At 35.1% G+C, this 12476-nt stretch overlaps 1 protein-coding gene across 3 annotated transcripts; it reads left to right on the forward strand.

Moving 5' to 3' along the window:
* Nucleotides 1-25: 25 nt before the first annotated feature.
* On the forward strand, nt 26-11564 carry Ork1 (open rectifier K[+] channel 1). Of its 3 annotated transcripts, XM_070663200.1 has the most exons (9): nt 2620-3212; nt 3317-3393; nt 3476-4042; nt 5921-6097; nt 6425-6811; nt 7879-8141; nt 8458-8613; nt 8708-9817; nt 9903-11564. In XM_070663200.1, the coding sequence occupies exons 3-9, from the start codon at nt 3901-3903 to the stop codon at nt 10968-10970; spliced, it is 3303 nt and encodes a 1100-aa protein (XP_070519301.1). In that variant the 5' UTR covers nt 2620-3212; nt 3317-3393; nt 3476-3900; the 3' UTR covers nt 10971-11564. The 3 variants fall into 3 exon arrangements, with proteins under 3 accessions (XP_070519302.1, XP_070519301.1, XP_070519303.1); XM_070663201.1 differs by lacking the exons at nt 2620-3212; nt 3317-3393 and adding an exon at nt 26-344; XM_070663202.1 differs by lacking the exons at nt 2620-3212; nt 3317-3393; nt 3476-4042 and adding an exon at nt 4334-4492.
* Nucleotides 11565-12476: the final 912 nt, after the last annotated feature.

A 12476-nucleotide genomic window follows, 5' to 3' on the forward strand; every position in this document is an offset into this window, starting at 1 on the left:
TTTACAGCACTTTAGCATACCGTTTAAGATCATTTTGATGAGCACTTTAGAACTCATTTTCGGTCCCATCCTCCCACCATTCAGACGATCTTTCGCATAGTGCTGCTCTCGATTACGAATAGTCTCCATTTGGCCAAGTACTCGACCGCGTTGATCTGTTAATCCGGCAGATAAACGTTTAAACCTTTTGTAACAACGGAATTGCCAATCTCTGTCAATAAAATTAATCCGGCCGTCCAAAAATGATTCAAAGTTCCACGCCTGTGATCATGAACGTTATTACAAAATGTGGCTTAAAGCAGATATGTTCAACGTACTAAAGCAGTATGCAACGGATGAGACAGGTGGGTATTAAGCGATTAAATAAGACGATAAAGATAAAAGAGCAGTATTATTTTCAGATTAACCATTGTTGACGCTTAATATATGAAATGTTTCTTAACTTTCGTGTGTACGTTATCGAATTTAGGAGATTTCCATTCAATTGGATTTTCATTCAACCACGTAAAAACGAAATATATTTATCGTGTTAATATTTTAAATCCTGACATAAAATATCTTGATTATCTTTCACAAAAAATTTTAAGTTTATTTGCATAATTGCATAAAACTGAATTAAATTAAAATTATGCTTTGGTTATTAACGATCTGTTGTTCTTTCTCACGGTCGCCTTTAACAAGAAAAAATATTTAAAGTGGAAAATAAACAAGTATATTTAAAAATTATTAAATACAGCAACTGGATATCGCAGATTAAAAAAACATTCAAGAAATGGAAAGATATTCGATAACATATCGTAGTTGATCTTAACGTTATCACCAAGATGGAACGGTCAATATGCCATGAATTCTACTATTCAGTAACAATCTCATATGATTCGATAGCTACTGCACAATTACAATTACATTACTACATAATGCTGCCTCATAGTATTTGTTGAATATTTTTTAATCGATTTTATGATTGATGTCGATCGACATGTGTTCACTTTAATTAATATGCATAAAATAGTATGATTTATTGAAAGATATATCAATTTTATATCAACATTTTATCTGATGTTAAGAATATTAATATTATTTTTAGATATTGCGTATTATTTAATCAGGTCACGGGATCTATTCTTCATTAAGCTTTTAATATATTATATGTACGGGTAAAAATTTTCATATTTAACTGTTTAGTAAAACGATTGAAATTGAAATTAGTTATTTTTAATAAAGACGTTTTTCAATTTTTGGAACATAATTAAAACTTAAAAAGTTTAGCCTTTTTTATCACTTACAAAAAAATATTAGTTAATGATATTAATTAAGCCGACAGTACTAATAAATTGTTCTTCTAACATAACGTAATCGATTCCACGAAATGCTGATGCGCTCAATTTTTTAAAGGTCTAGCTAAAGCTTGTTTGATCGTGTGAGTTGATCGATAAGTGTGAAACACATGATTAATACTTCATAATTCTTCCCGACCAACTGTTTTACACATTAATTGTTAACTAATTACTACATGTGCGTTAGTATCGGCATATTTTAACCGCAGCCGTGACCGACACGATGTGCAGTACATGGAATATAATAACAGTTGTTAAGTAGCCGTTAACAACCATAAAATTATTCAAGTTAAAATGCCGTCGTAAAACGTCATTCAAACTAATCATTTCAACCTGGTAACATTAAAAAGCGTCATTATGTTTAAAGTTTCAGGCGAGATTCGCAATTATTACCGTACTACAATTAAGCAATAGCAATTACCGAATCAGGCTTTTTAATTTCTTTATTTAGAGAAACAGAAATGTATCGATATTGCAAGATTATTTTGTTAAACAGTTGCGGGAAGAGATATTAAAAATAAGTAGTGCGTGCTGAGCTATTTACTTTAAATACTCTGCAATTCTGCCAATTATAACTGCGCTTAATGAATCATGCTTCTCATTCTAGCTAATCGTATAAAAGAAATAACACCGGCGAATTGTACTTGAAGAAAGAATAATGTGATAACTGGAAACGTACGTGTATGAAACGCATCCGCAAATTTATCTCGTCAATTAGAGGCGATCGACGATATTGGCGTAATGTGTGTTAACGTCACCGAAGATTCGCGATAACGTGATACGTTATTCTTTCGTCGTGCGGATGAAAAGCAAAGATGCCCGGCGACAGAGTTCTCGGATGGAATGAAGATGCCGATGAATCTGGTAAAACCTGATCCTTCTAACTCTTTGAGAAAACGTCACGTTATCAGTATCTGTTTATCTTTAAATTTATATTTTTTTTTTTTCGTCACTTGAAACCAATTTCGGCGGACAAGAACTTTCTTTCTCTGTCTGAAACGTGACGTTACCGAAAAGCCTTCGACTTCTACTCGTAAACGCGAATTTTCTCGGATCGCCACAAATGAGCTATGTCAACAGTGACAATATTAGCAAATAGCGATCGACACGTCAAGACACATTACTGAGACGTTCCCTATGTGTTATAAATCATATTTATGAACATATAATAATGTCAGGAAAGGATCAAGATGAATCGAACACGTATGTTTTCTGTTGACTCGATTGTTAACATTCTCTATTTTGTCACGCAATATCATCTTGTATGTTAGTTTTTGATATTCTAAATTAATATTATGTGGTTCTCTAATCTGAAACAGTCTCGCCTTGCTACGTAACAATTTTAACTTAATTTTTATTTCACTTTTAATTCAACTTCTGACTAGAAAGAGAATATTGAAACGTCAACGTTTGATTGCCATTTTTATTTAATTAGATCTTTTCGTCAGAGAGCGACCGACGAAACCGTTTTTTTTTCTCAATAAGCGACGCGCGTTCCTTGATATGACCTCATGTGACTTTGCGCCAATTCTGAAATACTTTGTGTTGTTAAGCTCATGCGACATGCACTTATGCAAATTTTTATATTTTGCGCTTGAACCGCAATGTTTCATACAACTAAACGAGAGGCGTGAAATCGAGTGTCACGCGTGGCGTTGTTTCACGCCATACATTATCCTTGCGAATGTAAAAAAAATCGATCACTATTACAAGCCACGTGGATCGTTATTTGCTATTCGCGATTCAGCTGGTCGGTAGGATATATGATGTTCACCGACGGATACTGCACGTATTGTGCAATCGGCATTGTTGAGGGAAGGGTTTTGGTAGTTCGACGTCGAAAGGTGTGCCAGATAGATTTTACATCGAATAATTGTGAGTTCTACGGGCCGATTTTATTGCCGAATTATCGGCAGTGCAATTACGAATTTCATTAATTAAAAAAAAAATTTTAATAAAACAGTGTTATTGCATTCTAGAGTGTGAAGAAGACATTGGTTTTTAATAATTATCCTGCTTGAATATTTTAAGCTTCACGTGCCAATTATCTTGAAATGTATGTTATATTGATATTTTATATTAATGAGTTTCGACCGCTGTGTCAATGCATTGTCATATGTTTTATCTCTTGGTCACAGAGTACCCCGGGCACCTAGCAGCAAGACGTAACCGCGATGGCGACGTAACGCCTAGGTCGTCAAGAAGACTTCTGATGGATTGGAGATATCAGGCCGTGATGATAACATCGCCCTCGTGAGAGCCTGTCGTAATTGATACGATAATCGCCGCCTAAGAAGCCGTAAAAGGGAACCGCTCTTCGCGGGGAAATTAGTGCGCTTGTGGCAGGCGAGCCAGAAAGCTCACTCGATCGACTGTTTGGCTTTATTCACTGGGAATCATGTCGAGAACTTGTTTTCGCGGCTTATCCGCTGCTTCAATGGGGATGTCCTAATCGTTCGACGACAGTATCATCATCTCTTGGGAATCATCCCCTCTCACATCTGGTCTACGTCAGATCTACCAGATCTCGTCGACTTTAACATCTCGTCGACAGTGTCCAAGAATGTCCAAGAAACAATGGCTCGCTTTGTTATTATTGTTTCTAACTTATCTAATGCTGGGCGCTACCATCTTCTATTTCATCGAGAGCGATTACGAGAAGGAGAAGATCAAGAAGGAAATAGATGAACGGAGAAAGATCAATCGTAAGAAAATAGTGACGATAATAATCGCCGATACTACCTATCTTGCGCGCGAAAATTGCATAGTCGTTATCTCGCTAATAAGTATTCACAATTTTTGGAAATTCGATACAATTGATACGTTATTCTAATACATTTGTTAAGCAAATATGACTCGACGTCCTAAATGTAAAGATTATTGAAAATTATTGCATGTACTTTATGCGCATTTATTAATTTTTATTCATGATTAATAACAGGTATAAAAATAGCAAAGCAGTCACTTTCTGGAAACCGTTTAATTGAAGAGCTTTGTTGAATTATCAAGGAGAAAGCTACATGCGAGCGGAATGACGAAAACGCGAACGGAGTTGCATGTTATTTGCAATTCACAGTTGCAATGCGACATTGGACTATCTACATATTTCTGTTTGTTACAATCGCAACATGGAGAGAAATCTTCGAAATATTCATGTAAAACTTATTTTAAAAATCAATGATAGTTCAAATTTTTTGGCGTTGCAATTTAGTAAAAATAATAAGTATCGAGTGCCTCTAGGCATTTTTAGTTTAATTGTTTAAAAGTTAATGTTACTAATAATTTTATAATTGCCTTGAATCTCTATGTTTAATACCAAATGACGATTTTTACTTCGATAACCGCGGAAAAGTACTTTTGATTTTACGTTATCGCGAAGATTAAAGTCTAATGTTTCCAAATAGTTAATTAAGGAAGTATATTAACGCCACGAAGACATTGCTATCTTGTATCTTTGTTAATTAATCAGCCAATTACTATGCCGTCACTTGCGACGTATTTCAAGATTTCGATGATAATAATGCAAATAATGCTTAGGCCATGGCCATACAGAAGACAGGTCTAGCGTGTAAAACTTCCGACATGCATTTAGTGATGAGATATGCTTCTAGCATTCTAAAACAATTGCGTCATTTGAAATTGCATCTACGGTCACCAGTCACTTTTCAAATGCTGATTCGATTATAACAGGCGCAGATAGAACATTTATAATACGTTTAATTTATTTTAACGTTACATATTTATCGGAAACGCTGGATTTCTCGAAATCCACTGTCACTGAAAGTTTTAAGAGAATCTTTCATGCAATATTTTAAATTTTTTCAGACAATGGTATATTTTTAATCATCTGTACAAGTATGGATCTCGGAATTCATCAAGAGTCGAACTTTCAGACACTTGAAAATATAAATTTCTTGGAACTAAACTCTGCGGTGAAACAATCTCACAAATAGCCGGAAAGTCGGCGCGACTGTTCAGTGTCATTGGATTTTATGTGCGTGACCGTGCCCGTGTTCAATTGTTCGCTTGAGAAAAGGGCATTATTGAAATAACCGGACAATGTCGGTATAACGAAAAGGATAGACGGCCAGTGTCAGTGTCACCAAAATCGATTACGAAATCGTTATCTAGACGGCCACTCCTGACAAAATTACTTTGAACGAATCAAAAGTGACGATATCCGTTTTCGCATTTATCTATTCCGTAACTCAGGTGGTTGTTATAAATCGCAAAGATAATTAAATATTTGAATAAATTTCAGGAATATTATTTTTTTTGCCTATAAAGATATGCGTTCTGTTAGCCTCGATACGCGACAAAAAAAAACAGTCGCGTTCCGGTTGCAATTGCTCACGCGGAAGGTCCAGGCAGAGTTCTGCTTGCACAAACCGGCAATATAAGATGACAAATATTGGTTGATAAGATAATGTAGAATAATCGTTTCGAATGTGGCTTCAGGAAGGATGGCGAAAGAGAGGGATTATTTCGCGGGGGACAGATAGATGCGCGAGATATAACATTTAAGATTATCCGATAATCAATCCGCTTTTCAAGTACATACACGTGTTAACTATTCCTTTCAGAGTTACTAAGCGATCACTATTACCCCGGTGCCGGCCACGATGAGGAAGAACTTCTGGATAAGCTCACCGAGTACTGCGGAAAGTCGGTTCGGAACTACACCGAGGATGAAATCGATCACTTGCAATGGGACTACTACAATAGCTTTTATTTTGCGTACACGGTCGTCAGCACTATCGGTAGATATTTATCAATTGAAGCGTAGTATATCTTTGCAACGTAGTATTTCAAAAATTTTATCTAAAATCAGTTTTTATCTAAAGTCAATGGACTAGCCTGCCGTCATTTTTTTTCTATGTACCCTTTAATAACTAAATTTTTTTTATTTACGTATTTAACCCACGTAGACAAAACTTTTAAATATTCCAAAAAAACATTTAAGATACAGAGAAGGCTTTAACTGATTTGATTAATAACTACACCTAGTTAAATTATTTGTTTAAGTATATTACTAATATTATTACTATTAATTAATAATAGCTTTTTATCAAATTTATTTTTTACAGGATATGGTAATCTGGCACCTACGAATACTTATAGCCGTATCTTGATGATTTTTTACGGTCTCATAGGCATCCCTATGAACGGAATTTTGCTGACACAGCTGGGTGAATTTTTTAGCCTCGTATTTATCAGAGCCTATCGAAAGTACAAATCCTACAAACAACGTCAGTCTATCCAAGATTGTTCATCCAAGAAATCGATACCGCCTGAGACGCGTAAGACAATGAGACTGGCTGCCCAAATCTTTCTATACTTGACACCTGGGTTCATCGTGTTTATTTTCTTCCCGGCGATCCTGTTCTCGTATTATGAGAAGTGGTCTTACGATCAATCGGTCTATTACGCCTTCGTTACCCTCACAACCATCGGTTTCGGAGACCTCGTAGCGGGTAAATATTCTATCTTATCGATTCCTCCAAACGCGCGCACGTGATGATTAACTTATTTTTTTTTTATCAGTAACAAGAGCGAGATTTTGCTTTTGCAGCCGTGCGTGCGCGTCGAGAAATTGCGCATTTTTGGAAATATCTTTTTTTATATTCTATACACGATATAATATTATATGAGCGAACGATTGTAAAGTACATATCTTTATGTTATTATATTATCAATAATCAATGAACAAGATATGCTTCTGAGAAACTTACAACACAAAAAGATTCACAAAAAAATATTATGCAACATTAAAATGAAGAAATATATAAATTAAAAATTATTGTAAGAAATTGAGAAAAAAATATATTAATCACAAATTAAAAATATTTAATTTATGTATATAGAAAAAAAGTAAAAAAAAAAAGAATTATTAACTTAAATTCTGAAATTAAAAAACTTGATGTTTAATTTATTTTTAAGAGGAAGTATAAATTTGCTATATCACACAAAGCATTTATTTTTAATGAGAAGTAAAACGAAATTGAAAATTATTTACATTTAGTTGATTTAATTTGATAATATCAAACCACTTGAGACTATACATCTGATAAATTTCGCCATTTTTCGTGATTAATAATATTGAAACGGTATACACTTGGATTCTTATCATATACATCAATCGCTTCAAAACGTACAATCCATGAGCATACCTTCGGCTAATTAAAAAACGAATGTTTTCAATCGTTACATGCTCACGTGGAGTAGATCATCACACGTAAGTAGTGTTCTCCACATGTCTGTCATAAATTAAAAAGTAAAACGCATGTACGTGTAGCTAATTAAAACTTGTGAACCAAAATAAAATATGAAATGCGAAAGATAATTAATTATAGACATATATGTATATAATATTTAGTTTTAATTCCTGAATAAAAATAATTTAAACTAATTCATAGTAAATAATTATCAATCAATTAAAATCAAGCGTGAGTGACAAAATTTAAAAAATTAAGAAAAAGACAATTTTGTAGTACAAATTAATCTATTTCTATTTTTTTAATTCTGTATTTTAATATCACAGGTCAGGACAACACGAAAGGTAGCGGTCCTTTCTTTATTCTATACAAGATATTCCTTATTTGTTGGATTTCCTTCGGACTGGGCTACATCGTTATGATAATGACATTCATCGCTCGCGGCATGCGCAGCAAAAAGATTACGAGGCTCGAGCACAAACTAGCGATGAATCTCAAGCTTACACAGAGCAAGATTTGGAATGAGTTTAACAAAGAGGTCAATTACTTGCGCCGTGTTTTCAACGAGTTGCAACTTTCTAAGGTCAAAGTAAGTAACCTGGTTCACTTGGACCAGACAATCTTAAGCAACTACATTCTTTTGTCATAAAAAGAACTGCACATATTTCTAAAAAAATTCTTTAAGTTATTACTTTTTTTATTTTTTTTTAATACGTTTGCTTGAAATCCGAATAAATTTATTTGATTATTATTAAACGATATTTAATATAAAATTATTAATATAATTATTAATGTAATGGTAATTTTATCATTTACTTTTTTTTATATACGCATATCTTTAGTATTTTTATTAATATTAATAAAACAACTATTATTTATTCAACTTTTGTTCTCTTTTTTATTAGAGAGTATACGTGGATGAATATGAATCTGACGAACCTATAGCGAAATTTCCGCGCAGCAGTAGTTTTCCGAATCTTCGTGATTTAACAATTGGAGGATACATAGACGATTCTATACCACACCCGCGACGACGAGCTAACAGTGAAGTGGTACCGACGGTAAATCTATAATTTTTTTAACATTATTGCGCTTCTTAAATATTATATCTTAAGTGTATGCATTTTTTTAATGCATTTCATTAATTATTTGAAGGTTGAACTGATACGTGTGGTATCCGAAACGGATCTTCAAAGGATAGACAAGAATGCGACATTCGCCGCGCATGCTATAGTACAACCGGCGGAACTCTTAGCGCGCTTGGTGAATATTCTCGGTTACATACCTCCACGAGACGACTTAGAATGGGACCAAAACGAAGAGCAAATTAATGCACAGACTGAACAAAGCAAATCAGCCGATCAAGGTAACAATATTACTCAATGGACAATCGGCGGTGAAAAGTTTCCGTTCGCCAAGCCTCGGTCTAGAGCAGCCAGCGAGATACGATTGCATACTACAAAAGACGATTACGTTCAACGTAATACCGAATGGACCTGGTCCGGAGTTTCCTCAGAGAAGCTACAAGAAATGATGAAAGATCGCGACGTGACTGAATCTTCAAAGGACAACAAACCATATAAGAAATTTGCGTCGCTCGCTCTACCGATTACCGCGTCCAAAAACTTCTTCCCTAAATGGAGAAAACAATTCACAAACAAGAGATCGTCAGACGTTGGTCCTAATATAAAAAATACAGAGAAAGCTGTTGAAATAGATGACACTGAGAGAAATAATCAGCAAAATAGTTCAATTGGTCCGCTGCCTTCATACTTAGACGAAAGACATGATTCAATTTTAAGGAGGCAACATTATTATACGCACACCGGCGGCAACTTGCCAAGTTACCTGGAAGGCAACAATAATTTATTAGAAGAAACAAGTTTGGCGGATTTCCTTAGAGCGTTGACTGCTCTTCATGCGCAGATAGGAACAGTTCCGGACGAGTACGCCACTAAACCTAAGAGAAAACTGGGAACGGCCTGTTTGACCCCACCAAAGTTACCCAGTATTTTTACTCTTTTCTCGAACGCGCCTAGTTCAATTTCAGCAAATCAGAGCAATCAGAATACTGTCACGGAAATGCAGTCGAATAGAAGAATGTCCCTTAAATTACCTGATAACAATTATTCCGGTTCTAGTACACCTACATCTTATATTAGAAAAGAAAGTATTCAAGTAAAGCCTAGAAGATTCTCCTTGAGGCCCGTTGTAACTCCAATAAGTCCTCCTACACCACCTGGTTATGAGTCACCACGATTGTCGGTAAGCCAAAAACAATATACATTCATTAATAATTTGAAAAAATTGCTCATAATCTTAAATTTATTTTTTTTTTAATATTTTTTAGTTACGACTCCCTCAGAGAAAAGATCGAAATTTTCAAGAATCTGTCTCAATGGAACCTTTCATTTCTGTATCACCGAAGGAACCACTCGTCAACATGGAAGGGCTGCCGGGAATTTCATCGCCAATTCAACAGCCGTCCGGTAATCGACGATTTTCTATAAAACCTGCTCAACTCAGCTCACAATCGAGTCCAACGAATACTAAAGCTACACCGTCGCCACTACATACGCCTAAACCGCTGCCAAAATGGAAAGCGGGTATGCTTCAGCGACAAATCACACAAATGAATCTACGTCGTCGCTCCAGGGCATATAGCCTCAGCGATGTTCATTCTGATAAACGTGAGAAAACTACTCCTCCTCTCAGTCCCCTTGCTATGGACAACACCAAGACTTTTGACATTAGCAAATCGAGCAACTCGACTCAGAAAACGGTAACCATCATGTCACCGGCAGAAGAAATGAGTATGATGTCGAAAAATATATATCAAGATTCTTCGACAGTTCCTTCAAGTTCGAAAGATGAGCAAATTCCGCTATGGAAAGATCAAGAGGGTATAATTTCGTCGGTCAATCCCTTCGTTTCTGAAATTTCTAAAGAGCCAACCGCAGCTTTAAATAAATCCATGATTTTAAACCTACAAAGAGATGGAATATATCCCCAAAAAGATTCCGGACTAGCTTACGAACCGGTTTATAATTTACCATCACCTGTATTCGAGCAAAAGTTAATGAAACTAAACGATGACTTCAATAGAACACTTGAAAGAGAACCTAATCTAACACATGTGGATTTGGAAAAACTTCCGCTTCAAACAGAAAAAAGGCAGGATGACGTACACATATGTATTGATAATTTAAGTGCTTCGACAAGCAACGAAAAACCCTTGGAGTTGAAAAGAGAAAAACCCAGCGTATTGATAGACTCGTATAAACCATTACTGCAAGTGACGATAGAGAAACCGATAATCAATCCGTTCGAACAATACAGAGCTATGACAGAAGCTGCTCGAAAAGAGGAAGATGCAGATTTTAAAGAAATTAAAATCGAAAAGCCTGACAAAAAATAAAAAAAAAAGTTCATAATATTACGTGAAAAGCAACACAATTTAAAAAATAATATATCTAAAGATAAAAAAATTTTTTATCAAATTTTGTTAGTAAATATAAAAATTAACTTATTTGTGAAATAGAAATAGAACAATTATAAGAGATTTATACCCATACTTTATGTGCAAAAAATAATATTCTATTTTATTTTGCTTTAAAATGACGTATTTTATTAAAATAGACTAGAATTGATTAAAAAAGACTAAATAAAAAAAATATAATTTTTACTGATGCATTCATGTACAAATTAAAAAAAATAATAAGAAAACAGTTTAAAAATTAATAATACGCACTAATATCTATATTTCCAGACTAGTCGAATTTATAGTATTTTACAAGAGAAACGTATATTTTATAAAGTGCTAGATAACATTTATTTAATGATAATTATTAGAGATGTGAGTAAATTAAATAATTCAAATTATTTAGATTTTAATTTAAATTTAAGAGAAGACTGTGATATAATAAATAAGCCATGTGTATCTTTAATTTACCAATTAATAATGAAACAATTTACTTAGAATTCATATGTGTAAGTAGTCACAAAAAATACAATCCTCACATAAAAAAATAGACGGAGATATTTAATTATTGCTCGATTGTTCCCGTTTTTCCGCGATACCGATTACTTCTCTCGTTTGGCTCACTTTGTGTCGCAAAAGTAAATGTCAGCTTAACTTTTATTAATTTTATTAATACTATTTAGAACCATGTGCACGCCTCGCGTGCGCTATTTCTCAAAAGGTCTCAATTCGTACGTGTAATTATAATTGAGTAAACTGTGGTCGACGACGTGTTATCAGTTCAAGAAACCCAAATATAAACTACGAAATAAAATCATGCGACTCACCAATCTGCATGAGCTTCAGCGGAGTTGAAGAATTCTGCCGGTGACTGTAACATACAATTAAAAAATATTATTAATTAAATGACAAAGTAATGAACAGCAAACATTTAAATAAATATTTTTATAGAAATAAAAAATAACACTCACCTAAAAGTTGCTCCGCCGATGTATGATGCCCCCCGGGCCTGCTCCTCCTCTCAGATGGGACGTGTCGAGCCATCCTTCCGCGCACTGGACACTCGCGAGATAGTCCACGACACTCCCGACCGTCTTAAATCCTCGAAGTCGACGCGAGAAACGGGCTACGACGCACGGATGCCTCGACATTTTCTTTTCGAGCTCGAACCGCGTGCTCGCCGTGACCTCTAGTACGCAGTAGTTGTCGAGCATCTTTCTGCGCACTGGACACTCGCGAGATAGTCCACGACACTCCCGACCGTCTTAAATCCTCGAATTCGATACGAGAAACGGGCTACGACGCACGGATGCCTCGACATTTTCGTTTCGAACTCGAACCGCGTGATCGCCGTGTCCTCTAGTAGCACGAGTCACAAGTCCATTACTAACTTGCGATCAGGCGATCAATGGAGCGCTGTGATTGGTCGACGCGCTAGAGGAA

Source organism: Cardiocondyla obscurior, linkage group LG11, assembly GCF_019399895.1.
Source record: "Cardiocondyla obscurior isolate alpha-2009 linkage group LG11, Cobs3.1, whole genome shotgun sequence".
In the NCBI taxonomy this organism is placed as follows: Eukaryota; Metazoa; Arthropoda; class Insecta; order Hymenoptera; family Formicidae; genus Cardiocondyla; species Cardiocondyla obscurior.